This window comes from Bufo gargarizans, chromosome 5 (assembly GCF_014858855.1).
Source record: "Bufo gargarizans isolate SCDJY-AF-19 chromosome 5, ASM1485885v1, whole genome shotgun sequence".
NCBI classification, from domain to species: domain Eukaryota; kingdom Metazoa; phylum Chordata; class Amphibia; order Anura; family Bufonidae; genus Bufo; species Bufo gargarizans.
Window position 1 is genome coordinate 61658111 of NC_058084.1, and position 22783 is coordinate 61680893.

The 22783-nt window shown below is 41.4% G+C and overlaps 1 protein-coding gene across 1 annotated transcript in view; it reads right to left on the bottom strand.

The window, feature by feature from the left end:
* CRISPLD1 (cysteine rich secretory protein LCCL domain containing 1) overlaps positions 1-22783 on the bottom strand; it is a 98022-nt gene that overhangs the window by 25907 nt on the left and 49332 nt on the right. The window contains exons 5-13 of the mRNA XM_044293229.1: positions 22644-22759; positions 22458-22558; positions 21030-21212; positions 18946-19006; positions 18506-18572; positions 14527-14657; positions 13453-13496; positions 13285-13357; positions 2615-2690 (exon numbers count right to left, since the gene is read on the bottom strand). Coding sequence (XP_044149164.1) covers positions 2615-2690; positions 13285-13357; positions 13453-13496; positions 14527-14657; positions 18506-18572; positions 18946-19006; positions 21030-21212; positions 22458-22558; positions 22644-22759 — 852 coding nt within the window. The remainder of the gene's footprint in view (positions 1-2614; positions 2691-13284; positions 13358-13452; positions 13497-14526; positions 14658-18505; positions 18573-18945; positions 19007-21029; positions 21213-22457; positions 22559-22643; positions 22760-22783) is intronic.

Here is a 22783-nt window from a genome sequence, read left to right on the forward strand (position 1 = left end):
TTCAGGCCGAGCCATGTATCAAATATCATTAGAGTGCACTTTTGCTTGGACAGCCTGTTATTAGAGCACAGCAGGTGTTTTAGACAGTAATCTCTTGTAAAGCTGTCAAAGATATTCTAAGACCACGGCACTTAACTGTCAAAACAGACCTTTACACCATGTGCCAGGGAGGCATTTACTCACCAGCTTTCCTGCAAAATCTAAATATTTTAATTTATCCAATTATGGTTTTTATACCTGACTGTGAAGAAAGTGTGATGGACAAAAGCCTGCTAAGTAGGCAGTTTACTTAACCTTCCATCCTTTGATACCTCCTACATGACTTATACATACGTAATTCTTATGGAAATATGGTTACATCCCAGGGGTATAAAAACAGTTTGGGCAAATGCCGTCATATCCCAAAACCACTATGTGTAGTTTACGTGCTCTTACACATGCTAATATTAATAGGTCCGGTCCTTTACCAGGTCTTATAATTCATAGACTGCACAGGAAGTTCTCCAACTTTTGCATTTCAATGCCAAGATGCATTGCAACAGCCTAATAGTAGAACAGATAAGAAAAAAGACAGACTGTGCAGTGATGAAATGTACTGTGCGGGACGCTTGTGCTTAAGAAGTGGCACTTATGTCTGTCTGCTCTAAGGCCTATGGAACGGTTGCAAGCTCAAGTTGAACGTTTCCCATCCCTCTTTCCTAATGACTGAGTGAACCCTTCTCTCTCCACAGGAAGCACAACATTAGTAGACAAAGCTGGAGAAACCAGATGAAGGGTCACTAAAGAAGTTTAGGACACTTCAAAGTATCAGACCATCCAGATCAGGTTTCCAGACCTACAGCAGGAGGGGAAACCATTTTATTATGTATTTCGAAGCTTATCTGACCTTTAGAAGCTTCCTCTACCCTGGTGCTTTTCTGATCTGAATGTCAGATATGAAAGGAGAGAAACGGAGCTGTGTGAAGTATATTTAGATGATTTGGAGCAAGATTTCTAAGTAAATCGTGAGAGGACTCCTAGGAGACACTGAGAGTCCTGCTGACCCCTCTCACACAAGATAATTGATATACACATTAATACAGAGGGCTGTGAGGCACTGTGTATAGGTGGAGTAATCAAGACTCTTAGGCCTCTTGCACACGAATGTTGTGTGCCCGTGGCCATATTGCGGCCAGCATGCGGCGGGTCCGCAATACACGGGCACCGACCCGTGTGCACTCCGCATCACGGATGCGGACCCATTCACTTGAATGGGTCCGCAATAACGAAGATGCGGAACGGAAGCACAGATCGGAACCCCGCGGAATCACTACGGAGTGCTTCCGTGGTGTTTCTGTCCGTGCCTCCGCTCCGCTAAAAAATAGAACTTGTTCTATTTTTTTGCGGTGCGGATCAGTTCACAGACCCATTCAAGGTAAATGGGTCTCGATCCGTCCCGGCCGCTACACGGACATTGCCCGTGCATTGGGGACTGCAAATTGTGGTCCCCAATGCATGGAACGGATGCACAACGTTCGTGTGCAAGAGGCCTTACTGTATCTCCTATGAGTCCTGAGTCCTGGATTATACTCCACTTTTTACTCAGAAATCCTGCCCCAAATAATAAAAACCTATATATCACTAAACTCAGCTTCTCTCCTTATCATATCCTTCTCTCAGATCAGGAAAGCAACATAATACTGATAAATGACAGAGCAAAAGGAGGAAACATTCCTAAAGGTTGCTAAGCAGGTGATGAAAGTGGCAATAAGTTTACAGGTATGGACACCTCTGCATCATGTTGGTTATTATTCAATTCTTTTATTGGCTTTAATTGAAATTGTTGCTTTGTTTGACGTCTAAATGTATGCATATATACAGGACACAGAACAGCTTTCTGCAGCTGGCTATGATAAATCTGTCGGACTTGCTGTCTGAAGGCTCAGGTCTCCGGTCCTTCTCCTGAATGGTCAACTAAGTTTGTGGAACCCAAAGATTTTTTTTTTTAATAATTCATAATTTAGCATTTAGCATTTATCATGTAGAGAAAGTTAATACAAGGCACTTACTAATGTATTTGTATCCTTAATTTTCCCAACACATTATACACTGCTTATTTCCAGGAGTTACGGCCACGGCTGCAGCGCAAATACAAGATGGCCGGGATGGGGGCTGCTGTGCATGCGTGTCTATGCGCTTGCCTATGGACCAGGCCATCAGAGAGGCCAAAGCTTTTTTCTATAGTGTGTAAGCATGGCTGCAACTGCTGAAGAGGCCATAACCCAGTCCACGAGCAACGTATAATGTGATGGAAAAATGAATCCAGGCAGCAAAGGAGGCAATATGGATAATACCAATACATTAGTAGGTGCCTTGTATCAACTTTCTCTACATGATAAATTGCTGAAGTGAGACAACCCCTTTAAAGTTACTATGACAAGCTTCTTACTTCTGCTTCTCACCTGTCTCTAAGAGGTAGACTAGCAGTGGGGTCCACAATGTGAACAATCAAATAAGGAAACATGTTCACAGACTTCCTCCCCAGCTGACCTATGTGGAATTGGACCATTGGCAAACATTACATAGCACTACTAGGTGAGTTTATTAAAATTTAAGTGAAAACTAGAAAACTTACATCAGAATAAATACGGGTCCCGAAAACTCGAGCATAATGTGGACTTGCTTGGGCACAGTTACGTGGACAGTACACCCTAAACAAAGCAAAGAGAACATTATTACACCACCTATAACACATTCTGTATATGACATGTGGCAAAAATGTCTTTGTACTTCTTTTAGGCTGCTGGAACTGGCTAAATAAAATAACATAGAAATGTCACTGTAATTCAGGCTCTGTATGACAATTATTGCACTGCAAACAATGCATTTTGTACCAAAAGTCTGCGAGATATCCACCACATCTGAACATGGCATAAATGGTAACATTTACCAATGTCCATCTTCCAAAACTAAATGACTGCCATGTATAGGAACTGAGAAGTCTAGTCCGATTAGAATGTAGATTCACCTAAATATACATATACAGCCCAACAGCCAGGGGCGTAACTACCACAGCGGTGAACCATGTGACTGCTATAGGGCCAAGGGCAAGAGGGGGCCCAGTCTTAATTGGGATTGTCTCCTCTTCTTCTGGAGGTGAAAACTTGGTCAGGACCCTCTAAAGGAGCAACTTTTATCAAGTGAAGCAGTGGAAATATGTCCCAAGGGTCATTGAAAAGGGTGTAAGCAGAAACCCTTCTGTCCTGTGTGGGGGGCCTGGTTTGATCCTTGCTATGAGGCCCTTACTTCTCTATGTACGCCACTGCCAACAGCAGTTCTAATCCTTGCCTAAGCTCCATAAAAACACTGGACTTTATTTTATTAACATGGACTCTGTGAACTCTATGAACATCCCTGCAGATTTATTTGGTATTTGAAACAAAAATAGTCTTGTCTTTTATCTTTAAGATATATTACATTGTCTTTACCAGAATACAGTCTGTTCAGAGCAAGCATGCATTTCTAATTAGGCCTCTTTCACACTTGCGTTGTCCGGATCCGGCGTGTACTCCACTTGCCGGAATTACACGCCGGATCCGGAAAAACGCAAGTGAACTGAAAGCATTTGAAGACGGATCCGTCTTCAAAATGCGTTCAGTGTTACTATGGCAGCCAGGACGCTATTAAAGTCCTGGTTGCCATAGTAGTAGTGAGGAGCGGGGGAGCGGTATATTTACAGTCCGTGCGGCTCCCGGGGCGCTCCAGACTGACGTCAGAGCGCCCCATGCGCATGGATGACGTGCCATGTGATCACGTCATCCATGCGCGTGGGGCGCTCTGACGTCACTCTGGAGCGCCCCGGGAGCCACACGGACGGTAAGTATGCTGCTCCCCACTAGACTTTACCATGGCTGCCAGGACTTTAGCGTCCCGGCAGCCATGGTAACCATTCAGAAAAAGCTAAACGTCGGATCCGGCAATGCGCCGAAACGACATTTAGCTTATGGCCGGATCCGGATTGATGCCTTTCAATGGGCATTAATTCCGGATCCGGCCTTGCGGCAAGTCTTCAGGATTTTTGGCCGGAGCAAAAAGCGCAGCATGCTGCGGTATTTTCTCCGGCCAAAAAACGTTCTGGTCCTGAACTGAAGACATCCTGATGCATCCTGAACGGATTTCTCTCCATTCAGAATGCATTAGAATAAAACTGATCAGGATTCTATCGGCATAGAGCCCCGACGACAGAACTCTATGCCGGAAGAAAAGAACGCAAGTGTGAAAGAGCCCTTTACTTGTCTAGATTTTGGGTATGACAGGTTTCTTGATACAGTTTATGAAGCCAAAAGCAGAAGTAGATTATAAAAGGAGAGAAAGAATTAAAAGGAGTTGCCTGAGTTAAATAAAAACTGAGGCAGCAGTGGTAAATGCAATAAAAAATTTATAAATTATTTTTTTTTTTAAAAACACACAAACATACTCACTCGTTGTCTCTCTAGTGTTGAGCTAATTGAAATATCCAAGGTGGAATTCGATACGAATTTCAGGGAAAATTTGATTCACCGTAAAGCTGAATTTCCTTGTGCTTCATGGTAACTAATCAATTTTCCCTGAAATGGAGGTACAAAAAGATGCATACTCATCTCATCTATTTGAGCTCGAAGAGGCCGACGCCATATGACATCACCACACCGGCCATCACACACACGGCACAAGATTTTGCGCAGGAGCTTCAATCAAGATGGCCGCAGCGGCCTTTTCGTGCTGAAATGGAGTACTATATTTTTTTTTAACTGAAAGCCCTCATTTTTCACCTCATATGCCACGATCACCAATGAACGCAGCATCAGGAGGGTTCAATAACGGGGTGCTGCACAGTCATTGTGCCCACTACTAACAAACACTAAACTTCTGTGCTCTTGTTGGGACCCTCGGGATAAATACAAAATAACAATCACGGTCAATTGACCACCAAACCCCTTTAGGGGTCCCAACTTGTGTGTAATAAAATTACATACTTTATTATTATTTATTAATTAAAAACTACAAAACCGAAAATGAACCACACGTGTAAATTTAAAACTGTCAGGGTGAAACAGGGGGCAGTTATTGATTTCACTAGTAGCGGCAATACTTAATAAAAGCTTATTTAATAAAGGCGAATTGTGTGGTGTTTTTATTTATTTCCACAACTTTTCATTTAATGACACTCGTTGCCATGTGTGTTTTTGACCATGTGCACAATGTGTCAATATTTTATGTGGTGGATTTTCTGTGTGGAAGTTTCCTGCGGAGATGAGATGGAGCTTGCTATAATGCTCCTACTTGCTGCAATAGGACTCCATCATTCTGTTTACTTTTCTCCCCACATTGTTAATTTGGATACAATGTGGTTGTAAATGTGTCCACTGCTGCAACTTTACTGCTTTGAACTGACAGTATAACCATTGATGTAGTAATGGATCTAAGCCGCTATCTCAAGCACCCGCACTTACAGCTGTAACTGTGCTTACATGCTGTTAACTAAACCCAGGCACTTCTAGTTCACACACTCTTTGTTATATGTGCTGGTAACTGACCCTATACACTTTCCCTGCTAAGTAATTGGTAGCGTCCCCATGCTTAGCTACGGCTAAAAACAGACACTACCCCTCCCGACATGTTTCACTGTGTGTGCGGCTTCGTCAGGGGAGTCGGGTATTAGCCTGATACCCCAACTCCCCTGATGAAGCCGCACACTGGTCAAGTTTGGTAATGCCGCATTCGTATCGAGCCGCGGAATAAGAATGTCAGGTCATTTTTAGTGCATAGTGAACGCTGTGATGTTAAAACCCCAAAAACCTTGGTGGAATTCTGTTTTGTTTTTGTTTTTTTTCAAATTTTGCCACACAAAGAATTTCTTTCCCGTTTACAAGACATTGTAAATTAAATGGTGGCTTAAAAAAATGCATTTTGTCCCGCCAAAAATAAGCCCTCATATAGCTATGTGTTAACAGAAAAATAAATAAGAGTTATGGCTTTTGGAACATGATGAGGAAAAGTCAAAAACGTCAAAAAGAAAATAGGCCAGCTCTTTAAGGGGTTAAGGAAAAACAAAGCCTAAACTAAAAGTGTGTATTTCAATCCTTTCTGTTTCAAATGTTTGTTATGAGAAGATCTGAAGTAAGAGCCACTGATGTAATACGTAGTTTCTATATTGTGAAGCAGCAGATGCCAACAAAGGAGGAGCAGTGCAGATCAGATTGCTTACTTTGAAACATTTTTCAATGGAGAACAGGAAGACAGAACACATAAAATAACCTGCGCGTAGGAGGGGATTTCAGCAGACATATAATCATAACAAATAACAAGTTTCAGATTCCATCGAGTAGAGATTTTGGATCTCCTCCACTATGCCACAAAAGCATTCATGGATTATTTTCACATACTGCTAGAGATTAAATGGCAAATTGTTCTTAGTTTAACAGTTTTTTGCCTCTGAAAATATAAGTCTTGTGCCAGATTTATCCGTCACACAATTATCTGTCAGATGTAATCTGACCTAAAGGTTTTAATACACATTAAGAAAACCTTGTTTGAACCCACTGGCAACCTAATGAGCTTTAGGGTCTTACAACTCTCTTCAGATAGCAGATGTTGGGGGGAATTGTTTGTTCCCATTAGGAGATAAGTCACTGTTAGAGATAGAGAGACTTTTCCAGGTAATCAGAGCACTTTCGAGTCAGGTCGAATTTATTTGGACCTGAAACGAATTGGACTGGAGATTCAACCAAGTTGGACCAGAATTGATTTTTTTAAAATTCATTAACCTCTATCCATGACATCCTACCTACTGATTTTGTTAAAATTTTGATCTATCGGTCATGTGCACTAATGAATATGAACTATGGTAGCAATGATACAACAGAAAATTCTAAAAATGACTAACCATTGTACAAATTCTCAGATCACCAGAATAGTTGCTGAGCATGTGACCAGCTTTTACCTCGAATCTATGGGATTATATTAAAGAGAAATGCCAACTAAATCACCTTCAGAATTGACATGTAGTTTAAACATACCAACTGAGATATGATTTAGAGTTTGCAAGTCAAGACTCATGGCATATGTTTTTAAGATGCCCAGTGAAGAAAATCTCTTTTCGGGGGTAATATTTTCTTATTTAGTTTTTATTCATGAAAAGTAATAGAACTTTTGAATGATGTATCTTCATAAAAATGTCCTTCCTTTATCTGATGTCCACAGAACTGAGTGCCACTCCATGTAATGACTGAACCAGCATGATCTTCTCTCCTCACTCTCAGTTGAGCAATGTATGGGTTTCCCCCAAAATAGCTGTGTGACACTTACACGAAAGGTCATGGTCTCAGTAGAGCTGGCCTCTATACACTCCATGTCATAAGTAGGTATAGGGACAGCTAAAGGAGCTCTGTCAAAGACCACTACAGAAGTCAGCTTCCTGGATCTCAGACAGCAGTACATGAGGGGAACTGTGATATTGGGTTGGCTGCACTTATGCTTTCAGGTTCACAGTTAGGCTGGTGTTAAGGGTGTTAACAGTAATTATAATTACAGCACTAGTTGTAAAATAGGCCATCAGTCTTCCAGCTGTCCCTGAACACTAACAGGCAGCTAGGCGTTATGGGAGGTTGACCTCATACATTGCACTCCCAAGGGCTCAAAACATTAAATCTCATCCTCCGTTTGAGCACTGATCATTTTCTCTCTTGATTGACTGCTGACGCAGTTCATTAATGACTCTTCAGGAGTAAATCACCTTTCCCAAAAGTCTTCCCTGGATTTACTGTAAATGACTTGTGAAGCCATAATTTTCTACTGGTGTAATAATCAACACCTATAGATCATAAATGACGTCAGACTGTAATAAACTCTAAGAATTTGGATTGTAAAAATTCACTGTGCAATTTGTAAATTTTATTAGTTAACATTTTCCAAGGACCCATCGGAGGATATTATTTGGAACATCCACCATTAATTTATAGAGAATATATAAATGTCCACTTTAAAGTATATCATAAGATATGACATCATTACTGTGCACACACGTTAATCATTTTAATAGGCTATTTGTGACTCACTGCCATAACAATTGCCTCTAGCAACACAAACCTGTCTCCAAATGGGAAGGTCTTTACATTATGCACAGGAGAAGGTGATACACAGCCATGTCACCACCAGCTTATATCCAGAGTAACCACCATGTGCAGCACAGACAGCAGCTACACGGGCTGGGAGTAATTCAAAAAAGGTCCTAATAGGTTGTCATAGGTATCTAGACTTCAGTGAATCCCACAGCTGCTAGAGGGTACGTGGGGAGGATCTATAGAGCACACATTGATCAAGCTGGTCCCATAGCTCAACTGGGTACACGTCTGGAAAATTTTGGGGCCAGGGTAGTACTTAGAATTCTTGATCATCTCTACCAACCAGTGTTGGACTTTTCAAGCCATATGACATGTTAAATTGTCTTGCTGGAAGATCCTATCCACCCTAGGGCAGGCAATCCACATGCATGGGTGTACATGATTTGCAAAGACTAATTTATACCCAAATTGGGTGGGAGTGCCTTCCAGATGGATGAGTGGGCCCAGAGAATTCCATGAAAATATTCTCCAGACCATAATTCTGCCACCACCATCCTGTGTTTTTCCAGCAATGATTGCAGGGTGTTTGGCAAGCTGAATGCATTTAGGCATGCAAATCATCAAGATCAGTTACTGGCAGCTCCATTTGCAATTTCCAACCAGTGAAGCAATGGCATAACAGATGTGCTAGATACAGAGACAAGTTAAGATATGCTGCAGACCATGGAAGCATGTTTAGGCCATGAAGAATGCTCGCAGTAGCACAAGCGTTGTCCGGGGACACTTTAGAGAAATTGCCATACTACTGGGTCCACAACCAAATCAATGTAACACCAACCTGTTTGTGTACTTGAAATAAAGACGACAGGTGTCTGGGGACTATACATCATGCCACCCCATAATCCTGAAAGTAGTACCAGTGTGACAATACCTGGAGAAGGCCTCTTCATGGAAGTGCCTTTGTGGTCTCCAGCTACTGTATCATTGTATTTGAGCCAAAAGTGGAACTCATTGCTGAAAAAGATAGACCTCTGCTCCAGCCTCCTTTACAGTCTTACTGTGCACCATGATAGCCTTTGAGAGTGGTGTAATGAAGTTAATGGTACCCCTGTAACTGGACATCTGGCTTGTAGCCTAATATCGTGCAAACACCTTCTGATGGTTTATGTAGATGCTGTTTGCCACACTAGGCTTGGGATAGGACATCCAATTTCACTTGCAGTACAGAATGGATCACTACACACCATTCTTCTAATCAGGTGATCTATCTGTGCAGAGATTCACCTCCGTGCACCTCTTGCTCTCATTCTAATTCATTGTAGTTCTCCTAACCTCCGGGACATACAACATTGAACAGTTGACATCTCAGCCAAGGCACATTGAGATCTGCCAGAGAGATAAACCAAGGTCTCTCAGTTCATGGATTCTGTCCTTCTCATTTTGCATACGTAGCGATAACTGGGACATCAATGAACAGGAAGGACTTGATCCGATTTTTGAGGTTTCATATGGCTAAAAAAAACTGCTTTTAATCAGTTTTTTATGCCCCTCCCACGTGCCACAGATTAGAGCTAGGTGCTTACAAATTCGATAATTTGCAGATATTAGCAACACTTGCTACTTCCTCGATTTGTAGAACCTTATGGCTTGTCATTGCTGGTGTTGCAATATCAGTTTTGAGGAATGTATGTGTATTATACTTGCATTTGACATCACTGCTTGTATAATTCCAGTGTTGTGACATTGCTGAGTTAGATTATCCCTGTACTATAACATTAGTGTCTTTATCATCTCTGTACTGTGATATCACTGTGTATATATTCTACCAATATTGTGTGCACTATCCTTATACTGTGACATTACTATGTACATTATCCTTGTATGACACCGTTGTGTCCTATAGCCCTGTGCATGCCCATAAGCATTTATGAACATGTTGCTGAAAGTAGTCATGGTGGAATGGGGCCCCATTCTACGTTTTGCTATGGGCTCCCATGGTTACTGTTGTGCTTCTATTCCCCAGCCTTCTCTAAAGAAAGTACAGCTCATAACCAAGATGTTTCATACCCCATATTAATTTGGTTGCCTATCGTACCTTCTCTAGCTGTATGGTATCTTTATTATGGACCAGTGCCCTAAATTGGATTGTGTACTCAAGATACAGTTACTCCCATGCTTTTTAATGAGGTGAAATAATACTTTCTTCTGTAGAGGCCATTCCTCTCCTAATACCGGGAAATATGTTCTGAGCTTTTGATGCAGCATACAGGGCATTGTATGTTACAATTTGCCATTTTGCTGCCCATTTGGCCAATTTATCTACAGTAGGTCAGCCTGCAGTGATTGGACTTTCTGAACTATATCAACAACACCACAGAGAAGACCAACTTTTGCATCACAGGTTAAATAGTAAGGGTCAAGTGACTCTCAGGCCATTATAGAACATCAATGTTAACTCCAAGGGGCCCTTTCAATGCTTTCTAGTATAATGCTTTTATGGAATTGAATGTGGTTTTCTAATAAAAGAGAGTTAAATCTGTTTATAATGAAAAGTTTTGGAGATTTCTAGTAAATCTTGTGTAACTTATGATGGAGTAAAATACGATAAAAGCTAATGGAGCAGTTAGATAGGATAGGTACATCTTTCCTTGAAAGAGTCATGATTTCAATTTCATGGATTCTGTTTGAATTAAAAATAAAAACTATATGGGGGAAATGTAATAATCATCTATGGCAGGTTTCTGGCATAGAAAAGTCTGAAATGTTTTGTGCCAAAATGTGTGCTTTTTCTCCCACATCCAACACCCTTGACACTTTTTTTTTTTTAATGGATCGGGTGTGGGTAGGCCTGTCGTAAATGGGATCTTTGCTGCTGACACATTTAACAATATGTATGCCATAAAACTGTCACACATTTAATTTGCTGGCATGGGTTTCATTTTCTGGCATGTGCCAGCAAGCTTTATTATTAAAGGGGTATTTCATTCTTGGTCTTTTATGCTCTAGATGGGAATAAGCACACTAAGCATCAGACGGGGGTGGCCAGACTTCGCTCTGCTGTTTCCACAACTCCCAAGAAGTAAATGGGAACTGCACAAACAGAGTAGCACAACAAAGTATATTGTTTCCATAATTCAAGAGTTACAGAAACAACATAGGTTGAGGTGTTCTGCTGTTTGTGCAGGGAGCCGGTGGTTCACTGCTACAGGGGTTAATGCATTTTCACTGCAAGTTCTGTGATCACAAGGTCTGTATTTGGGAGGGAGAGTTAATATACCAGTCCAAGATTCAGTTGCTGGGTGTGGGTTGGTCCCACCCCTCTGATCTGGAGCAGAAAAGAGTGTGTGTGACTAGCTGATGAGTAAGGACCTGCTCTGTGTGTCAGTGGAATTACAAAGAGAAGCAGCAAGCAGGAATACAAGCCCCTGCAAGCCAAGAACAAATGGAAAAGTGAGACTGAAGCAAGCCAGCCTCTGAGGTCAAGAAGCATTGAACTTTACATAATGTTGATGGCCAATGCAAGGAATAGTACATGAATAAAAAGACAATGGAGTTAATGCATGTATGTAGGCTATGGACTACACTGCATTTGGTTGGGGTGATAAGCTTCAAGTACCCAGCATTATTACTAAGACATACGGGCCATCTGTTAAAAGTTTACACACTGCAATATTGAGTGCAATTTTTTTTTTTTAGAGAAAGAATCTGCAACTTTTGGCCAAATTGGGAAGGAGCAGCATGCAGTGGCTCAGTGGTTATCACTGGTGCCTTGTAGCATTGGGTTTGAATCTGATCAAGGACAACATCACATAGATTTTGTATGTTCTCCCCACTCCAAAGCCATATGGATAGAAAACTTAGATTGTGAACTACACTGAGGACAGCAAGTAATGATAATGTCTGTAAAGCATTGTGGAAAAAGGTCAGCGCTATATAAGTAAATAAATAACTGGGAAGATACTTAGAGATGTTATGAAGCCTATTCCACACCATAAACAGACTTATTGATAAATTGAGAAAAAATATATTTTATAATATGCAAATGAGCTTCTAGGAGCAGGGAGGGCATTGCTCCTGCTTCTAGAGGCTCCGTTCTCCCACATTTGGCCACGCCCTGCTACACTTGATTGACAGGGCCAGGCAGCGTTTGTCTCCTCCTGCCGACAGGCTCACTCATTGCGCCTGCTCCAAATACTGAACAGGGCGGCGCATGCGCGACATTTCCACGGCAGACCGGGCCGGCAGGAGGAGACCAACGCTGCCTGGCCCTGTCAATCAAGTGTAGCAGGGCGTAGCCAGAGGTGGAAGAACGGAGCCTCTAGGAGCAGGAGCAACACCCCCCCCCCCCCACTCCTAAAGGCTCTTTTGCCTATTAAAAAAGTTATTTTTTCTCAATACTGGCGGCACGCAGTGAGATGGCACTAATATAGTTATGTTGAGCTGACATTAGTACATCACTGTCAGCCAGGTTAAAAACCATTTTCTTACTGACAGAAACCCTTTAAAGGGAACCTGTCATTAACTTTATGCTGTCCATATTATCAGCAGAATAAAGTAGAGGCAGGTGAGTTGATTTCAGCGGTCTGTCATTTAAAAGTTAAAAGTAAGTGGTTGCCGAGAACCAACATCACAGTCATTGCAGACTGGGCCTGGAAAAGAGTCCCGGCCCCCTGAGAAGAGTCCTGGTTACTCATGAAGTCCTGCTCTCCCCCCACCTGCTGATGGCTGACAGTCTTCTTCCTAATTTTCTCCCTTTCTCTCTAGGAGAGAACTGCCAATCATCAGCAGGTGGTGAGAGAGCAGGAGATTAGGAATAACCAGGACTCTTCTCAGGTAGATTTGACTCTTTTCCGGGCCTGGGCTGCAATGATTAAAATGCTGGTTCTCAGCAACTACTTACTTTTAGCTCATGAGTGACACACCGCTGAAATCAGCGCCTCTGTCACTATTGTATGCTGCCCTCAGTGAGGTCAGCATAAAGTTGATGACAGGTTCCCTTTAATGCCAATTGGACATTGTAAGTTATGCTTTACAAATTATGCAAAAGGTGCTGAAAATTGAAAGTTATTGTTGCCTGCTGAGACAGACACTTTCTATCAAACACATGTATTTAAAATAATACTTTATGCAACCCCATTTCTACAATTCCAATATTTACCAATTCAATTAAAAGTATAACATTTATATTTTGCATATACCTCACCTTGGACAGTGCGAAGCTGGAGTTTGAAATGGACATAATTGCTCCACTGTTGTCTCACATGTCACAGCCTGAACTGTATAAACAATATGGAAATAAATTATATATGCATATTTATTGTATTGGATTTGTTTTAATTGTACAATATTCACACCAAAGTTAGATACTTACATGAAACTTTAGAGATTGTAAAGGAATTAGCTGATTGATATTTTCTGTTGGATAAAGAAATTCATATTTAGAGGTGTTTTCATTACTGATATTTTACTGTTAGGTATAGCAAACATGATGTAAGCAAAATAAAATTACAAATCCTGAACAATTATTTATTTCTAGGTTCCTTTAAAGAGTAACTGAGTGTAGTAATATTACAGGTTATAGTTCCTAGAAATCTGGAGAAGGGTTATTGATCCAGGGAGTTATTCTTTGTTTATTTATTCTATTTTATTTTCCAAAATACAAAAAAACGAATACATTATTGGACCGTCCAAAAGGTCAGTTTACAATACACCATCATATATTAACATTTTACCCCAAATACCCACCCACCCCCATTGAAGGGAGTTATTCTGATTGCAAAATTTTGAGCCGTGAAGGATTTTTATTTCCCTAAGATGAGGAAAATTGTCTTTTACCTCATGAGAATTTTTGCTTTCCTCTATCAACTTTGCAGGATAATATGCTGAGCTGGAAGAACATATGTCTTTTTTCAGTGATACAATCTATTTTACTAGTCTACCATATGGATTTCTATGTCAGGCTAATTCCTGACTCAATCATATTATAGAAAGGTTGGGTTCACCTAAAAATCCCCTGCCATTACACTGTAGTCAGTGGATGAGCAAAATGCCTAGAACAGCAACCTTCTGCACTCCAGCTGCTGTGACACTACAACTCCCAGCATGCAAACATGGTTGTTTCAGCTGTTGTTACTCCCACAGAAGTGAATGAAGCATTCTGGGAGTTGTAGATTCTGAGCAGCTGGAGGTTGATGATCCCTGTCCTAGAACCTTACATAAAGCCCAAATCTTGGACTCTTGCATTATTATGTCTAAACAATAGTCACCAGAACATCATCGCAGGTTCCTACTGAAATAATCTCCTTACAAACCAGGTACATCTAAAAGGCAAAATTACTAACAATTGAAAGCTTAGAAGAATTTTCTGGAACTCTACGTCAGTATGCCACAAGTTATAGGGACCCAATGGTTATTAGTAGTTAAAAGCATTTATAGGGGAACTCACCCAATTGCCTGGACTCCATTTCTGTAAGATTTTATGAAGTAATTTCTTCTCCCTTGTCGAGTAACATCTACCCATCCTCCTTCATTATCTATTACACCAGAATGAATGGCTGCTCTACAAATACTTGATTGCTGATAAGAAATAGAAAATTTTCAATGGATTTTGTAACAAAATAATGCATAAATATGATTTTTGACTTATAAATTGAATAAGGGGGGGGAACATAAAACACTGAGGCAGATTTACTAATCCAGTCTAAAATCACAGCTAAACAGCCTAAACAAGGCATGGAGAAGATGCACCAAATCCCTCACATTGGCGCACACCGTGTGATAGATTTGGCACATTTTAGACACTGTGCACTTCTATAGGCACTCTTGATTGGCTTATTTTAGACCAGTATTTTGCACCAAAAATGATGCACAACATTAATAAACCAGGCAAATTTTACAACTCCACTTTTATGGAGACGAAACAAAATTAGTTTCAAGCAGAAGTTTTACAGTGTAATCAAACCCTTTCCAAAAGCTGGCATTTAGCTGTGAACGAGTCCCCTTCATCTACAACATCTTGTCATATGACATGTCACCCTATTCCCATACACAGCCAAAAGAAGGTAATAGGCGAGGAAAACGTATTAACTACTGAACCTGAAAGGGTTCCCCAATGTGGAAACCTCTAATGGCCTCCAAAATAAAAAATTACAGAACGTAAGAAGTTTATCTTACAAAAGGAAAATAAGCATTCCTTCTTTTCAGAGTCAGCACTGCACCTGCCATTGGAAATTCAAGCTACTTAGACTTTCAGCTGACTATAGACATGGTTGTGGCTGAGATAGAGACACAATGTGGAACTAGTTATTAAGAAATGGTACAGGTGATGCTTCCCTATTTCAGGGGGTTTTCAAGAATGTAACTATTGATTACCTAGTAGTTGTTTTTATTAGCTGCGAAGCCGGAAAAAGGCACCGGAAAGATAAAGCATTTAACACTGTAGTGGCCATTCCTAGTTACGGTGATGCTGCTCACAGTCAAATCAAACCCCGCTTATCTGATATTGATGTCATATCTTAAAGTGGTTGTCCAGTTTCAGGAGGAAACCTGCCTGCTCTTTTCACCCGGCGGCAGCTGGGTAGACAGAGTTCAACCTATAGAAACCAAGTGGCGGTGCAGATCGGCCATCTAAGTAATAATCTATTCTTTAATGCAGGCAGAAAGCATGTGTGGTCTGGTTTCCTGCTGAAATACAGTAGTACAACCCCTTTATACATAGGTTAAAGGGATTTATTATGGTTCAATTGCAGGGGTGTGCTTAAAGGGGTTGTCTTACTTCAGCAAATCACATTTATCATGTAGGTAAAGATAATTCAAGGCACATACTAATGTATTGTGATTGTTCATATTGCTGTAATGACCGGTGTCACGCACAGGAAGGGAAAAGGGAAGGCCCGCTCAAGGGAGAGGGAAAGGTGGTGACCCCTGACTCACCTTGCGGCTGGCACCTGACTGCCCTGACGTCCCTAGACGGGTTCCTCACCCGTGCGGCGATCACGTGCCTAAACCCTGGCTTTCCCTAAAATGAGCCCTAGATAGTGAATGGGCCGGTGGGATCGCTAGTCCGCACCACTGACACTAAGGCCTCTTTCACACGGGCGTCATGTTTCTTGCCCGGATAAGAGGCGGGTGCGTTGCGGGAAAATGCGCGATTTTTCCGTGCGAGTGCAAAACATTGTCATGCGTTTTGCACTTGCGTGAGAAAAATCGCGCATGTTTGGTACCCAAACCCGAACTTCTTCACAGAAGTTCGGGCTTGGGATTGATGTTCTGAAGATTGTATTATTTTCCCTTATAACATGGTTATAAGGGAAAATAATAGCATTCTGAATACAGAATGCTTTGTATAATAGTGCTGGAAGGGTTAAAAATAATAAAAAAGTTAACTCACCTTCTCCTCTTGTTCGCGCAGATGCCACTCTGTTCTTTAGCTGTGGACTGAATGACCTGAGGTGACGTCAGATCACATGCTCCAATCACATGGTCCATCACCATGGTGATGGAGCATGTGATCTGACGTCATCAAAGGTCCTTTAGCCCACAGATAAAGAACAGACCGGCATCTGCGCTAACAAGAGGAGAAGGTGAGTTAACTTTTTTATTATTTTTAACCCCTCCAGCACTATTATACAAAGCATTCTGTATTCAGAATGCTATTATTTTCCCTTATAACCATGTTATAAGGGAAAATAATACAGTGAATAGACTGTCACCTAGAACCCATGCGTGAAAATCGCACCGCATCCGCACTTGCTTGCGGATGCATGCGATTTTCACGCAACCCCATTCATTTCTATAGGGCCTGCGTTACGTGAAAAACGCACAAAGAGGAGCATGCTGCGATTTTCACGCAACGCACAAGTGATGCGTGAAAATCACCGCTCGTGTGCACAGTCTCATAGAAATGAATGGGTCAGGATTCAGTGCGGGTGCAATGCGTTCACCGCACGCATCGCACCCGCACGGAAAACTCGCCCGTGTGAAAGGGGCCTAAGAGGGAAACACCAGGGAGAGGACAGACAATACAGACAAACACATAGACCCAGGTGGGCGACCACAGCAGACCACAAAAGGTCCAACAGGGATCCGGAGGGAAACGTTCTGGACCAACAACCAGAGAATGCAGCAACACAGCTCCAGTGGGTCAGTATAGAAGTCCAGGCAAGAAGCTCTATATCTGGCAACCAGAGAAGTGTGAGAGGGGAATATAAGGAGGTTGGGAGTGCTGGACAAGGAACAGCTGAGGAGAAGGAGCTACGGATCCCTGAGTGAGCCAAAAAGGGTTGCAAAGCAAACCCAGAAAGCTACCATAAGGAAACAGCCCTATCTTACATAGAGCGCGCAGCCAACCGCTGCGACTTCCTGACCCCGGGTATAACGGAGACAGGCGTGGGTCTTGACACCCTCGTGACAATTGCCTCCATGCTTGCACACTATAGGAAAATTGCCCTTTTACTATAGTGTGCAAGCTCGGCCACCACTGCTGGATTACAGAGTGGTCGTAACCCCTGGATATTGTGATGGAGAAATTAATCAAGCCAGTAAAGGAGGCAATATAGACAATCCCAATACATTAGTAAGTGTCTTGTATTAACTTTCTCTACATGATAAATGCTGAAGTGAGGGAACCCCTTTAAAATACATTTTAAAAAAAGTTAAGCCACATTGCCAGTCCCATTTTTAGATCACTGGGGATTCAACCATTGGAAACCTCAAATCTCAAGAATACAGGGGCCCTGTATCTCACAGATATCACCTAAAAGATAAACTTCTTACGTTCTGAATTTTTTTTGGGGGGGGTCATTAGAGGTTTCCACATTGGGGAACCCTTTCAGGTTCAGTAGTTAATACGTTTTCCTCACCTATTACCTTCTTTTGGCTGTGTATGTGAATAGGGTGACATGTCATATGACAAGATGTTGTAGATGAAGGGGACTCGTTCACAGCTAAATGCCAGCTTTTGGAAACGGTTTGATTACACTGTAAAACTTCTGCTTGAAACTAATTTTGTTTTGTCTCCATAAAAGTGGAGTTGTAAAATATGCCTGGTTTATTAATGTTGTGCATCATTTTTGGTGCAAAATACTGGTCTAAAATAAGCCAATCAAGTGTGCCTATAGAAGTGCGCAGTCTCTAAAATGTCAAGCATGCGCACTGTCACTTCATTCATCTCCATGGGACTGCGAGAGAAAGCCAAGGGCAAGCCCTCAGCTATTTCCAGCAGTCTTGTAGAGATGACTGGTGCCCGACTTGCCACTCCATTCATTTCTAGGAGACAGCAACTGGACACCCACCAATCTAATAGTTATCCCCTATCCTGTGAATAGATGATTACATGGAAACCCCTTTAAGGACTTAACTGATGTACAAATAATACGTTCTACATAAAACTGGAGAAGCTTAGAAGATGGGACTTTGGTACTTACCATTTCATAGAATACACTTCCAATTACTTTGGAATTGCCCTCCAAACAGCCAGCTGAACATTCATATCTAAAAAATATAAATCTAAACTGTAGCATAATGCTGTAGTATAAATATTTAAAAACATAAAAATATATATAAAAAGTAGAGAATGTTAAGAAAAAAGAAAAAAACTGCATTTTAGAAAAGAAAAAACACAATAAAACAGCAGGAAATTAGGTAATAAATGAAAACAAACCATGACTCATCTGTTCAATCTGGCTAATGCTTCAGGGGTCCTTGATGGTCTTTGCAGACCAAGTAAATAAGGACTGAGCACTAGTTATATTTTTATTTTATCACCTTGCTACATTTATGATCATTTAAAAAAAAAACTTAAACATTTCAGTTACATGATAAGCGATTTTCCCTATATTGCATGCTTCTGAAGGTGCTCAATTACCTATTGCATGTTGTCCCTTTGCATTGATCCCTCAAGCGGACTTCACAAGTTACTATCTGAGCTTCAAGAAAAAACAAAACATAAAGAAACATTAATAGAAAACTGAAAACTATAAAGTTAAAAGGCAATTTTTTCTCTCCCCTCGTTCTAAGGGTCAGTGTGGGTCTCAGCACTCAGACCCCACCTATCTAAACTTTTGATAATTCCTTGACATATCAAACCTTTGGGAAAAGTTAGTAACCCTTACCATCCTGAAACCTCCTCTGTCCCCTTGTTGCTGTTCCTCCCCTCCATTGCATGATGTAGCAAGACTGTTCATGTCAGTGTTTGGCCGTACCAGTCAAGTGTTTTATCATGTCACAAGGAGTATATTAATGCTCGATAGTAAGGGCGGAGGGGACGAAGAGGCAGAACTGACACAGTGGGAGTTTGGGATGATGAGTATTTTTCTATAATTAGCAGTCTCCCTGTTTTAAAAAATTAAATAAAGTAAGTTGGAAAACTCCTTTAAAGGCAGTAATAATACATCTCCCCAACTGTTCATCAAATACAAAGACATTCTAAGTGAATCTACATAAAATCTGTTGATCTGCTGGTAATCAAATAGGTATGTGTAATTAAAAAAAAATAGACAACAGGAGACAACAGGTAAAACAATTATTGTGAAGAATATTAATATGTATAATGTATTACTATATAAAAGAGTTAAAGTAGATTTACACATGAAAAGAAACAGCCAATATTTGGGAAGGAAGCGTTTCTTCCCGACAACAGGCTGCCCGTTCAGTTGGGGTGAAGCACTGCATTTACATGCAGCGGTCACTTCCACGGTTTAAGAACGAGCGATGGCTATTGTGATTGCTCTTCTTTATATGGCTGAATTGTTTCTGGGCAGAAGATCGCTGTTTAGACAACAAAATCTGCTACCCAGAAACAATAATTTACTTGCTGCATGTCATATTCTAGTGAGGGTCATACGGACCCCTAGAACATTTCTCAGGCAAACAACACCAAGGCAAGAAATCAGACAACAAGGCAAGGACCATCACAAATGCTTTCTTAGCAGAGATCCAGACAGGACAGGAAAATGGAACAGCAAGTAAGGGTTAAGTGGCAGGTGATACTACTGGACCAAGTACGCTGTTTGACTTGGTGTCATACCCATAGGGCGAAGGCTCAGTGAGCCCCGTTCTTCACAGAGCTCCTGATGGTGGGGATGAACTTACCCGAGGGCTCACTGGTGACACCTGCAGGATAGTCCCGATGCACTTTGCCACTTACCTCTAGAGATTGATGTTAATTCAAGCACCAGAGGTCCACACAAACATAAGACAGACTGGAACCCAGACACACAAACAGTAACCCAAACATTATCGAATTGTAACCAGACAAGCAGATGTCTGGACCCCATGCGGAACGGATGAATGTAGGTCACAGACAGAGCTGCTAAGACAAAACGGGCAGAAACATGAATGCGAGGAAACATTAAGCAGAGACCAAGACAAGGTGACCTTGGTGTTTCAGTAGGTGACCACACAGACAGGGCACAAGCCAAAGCCCCAGGTCAGGTGCATAGATCCCTGCACCCTACAAAGCTGGAGACAGACTGACCCCCAAACCCACAGCTCACAGGATAATATAGCAGGTTAACAAAGTCATCTGACAACCTAGCACACACACCCAGACCAGAACATTAATCCCACCTGAACCGGACAAACAGGGAGGGGAGCATGTATCTACAGGGAACAGTTCACACACAGCCCACCGCAACTACAAGTCACCCAAGGCAACCAGTCTATACAGAAGCCTGCAGCCAGTTTGCAAGAGCAACTGAAGAGAGTGGGCACGGCAACCCATGACACAGTGAACATACTGACACTGCACTAATGACAGTTTCAACCAATGAACAAGCATTTCGCTCATTCATCAGGTGATCGGCTACACCTTAAGATGGGCAGATTTTCGAGAACGATTTTTCGCAGGAGCATCCGTCCTCGATAATCTGCCCAACTATCGTCATGTGTAAATCTACCATTACAACAATTTGTAATGAACATCCTGGGGTATCATGCTGCTTAACTCACACATTTGTTCTGTACTGATCACTTCATTGCTATCATAGCTGTCAGTCCTAGTGGAACTTGTTGGGGAGTGGGTCCTCGCTCTACTCTGTGAAGTTGTGTCAAGTGCCTTTGAACGCTGCCTCTCGATCTCATTGGTCTCTTCCTCAGGCTCAGGAATAGGATAGTGCAAATCTGAACCATCTCCTGAAGGAAAAAGAAGCATGTGGATATGGACCAGGCCTATACAACATATATATTATACATAAACATATACACAATATTGGTTGGGGTTAAATCCCACTTCATAGTGCATTTTAAAAATGATATTATAGCTGAGGTTGTGTGAAGAAATGTATGTTGGGAATGGGCCCAGAAGTATAGTCTACACACTCAAGTGACCTTGTTTGATCTCTAGGAAAAAGCATGGCCAGACCAGTAATAAGCATCTTCCCTACACGACTGCCAACTGTGTAAATCTCAACCTAATTACTAGTTGTGGTTTAAAAAAAGAAGACTCTGGTTCACTGGAGACTGAGGTGAGACCACCAAACTATTTCTCCAGGGGACGTCAAGATGGTCATTAATCCTCATGTCAGGAGGCATGACTCCAGTGTTGAAATGTCTTACAAAATATGGATTATTCAGTATGAATACACAAAAATACCAGATACACGGCCCTTTCACTGCAGTAGGTAAATATTATTATCCATGAGTATGTGCCAAGTGAGTTCAACAAACAATACCTTGCAGGTTATTTTTAAATCTTCAATGAAATGATTCACAGATTATATGCGTTTTAGAACATAAAACAAGATTAGCCCCTTAATTTAGAGGGGACTGAGCACTTCTGTGGGTGCTCCTGATGTACGGACGCAATGTAACTAAAAGCTCCGGCTCTTAGAGTATCCCAACTGATAAACCTTTGATTGCCGTAGTCCGTGACTGTGGCATTATCGAAAGGGGATTTTCCTCTCCGATTAGATTCCAGCAATCTGATCGGCCCTGGGGACGTAGAAAGGACCCCCGGACTGTCATTTCAGTGATCCTGCTGTTAGGGCACCCTAAGGTTGCTCTGATCCCAGCCTGTGCCATAGAAACACAGATAATGTAATGCCATACAGGAGTATGTAAGTATAAAATTATTTTGTGAGATAGTAATTCCTTAATGGGATTTTTGAAAGATGTAATAAAAAATTTATGTAAAAAAAAAAAACTAGCAAAAAATAATAAATATGTGATTATTTGACATTAATTACATTTTACTGCAAATACATTAAGTAAAAGCAAAAAAGAAAAAAAACCTACACTTATTAGGTATCTTCCTGACCAGGTATAAACAATAAACTGCAAAATGGTGTTCAAGAGTGAACATATGCATTGACGATTGTAAGTATGTCTTGGAGGGCTTATATTTGTAGGACTGTTAACAGTTAACAATCTATACTGTACCTCGGAAACAGAGATTATCCCTGCAACCTCCTCCATAGCTGGGTGGGCAAGCTGAGCAAGGACGGCCATGTTTATAGGGAGCATGGCCCCACCAGTTTCCCCTTTAAATATAAACAGGACTATTAATTTACAAATTACTAAAATAATATGCTTGTAATTGTCAACAACTTGTTTGTCTTTACTTACTTTGGAGAGTAATTGCACACTAGGTATATTGCCTTTGGCCATATTTGCCCCCAAACATTCATGTTGTGACACAGGTTTATAGCACAACCAATTCTACTGCTTGTCGCCCAAACGACCTGAACAGAAAAAGCAATGTAAAG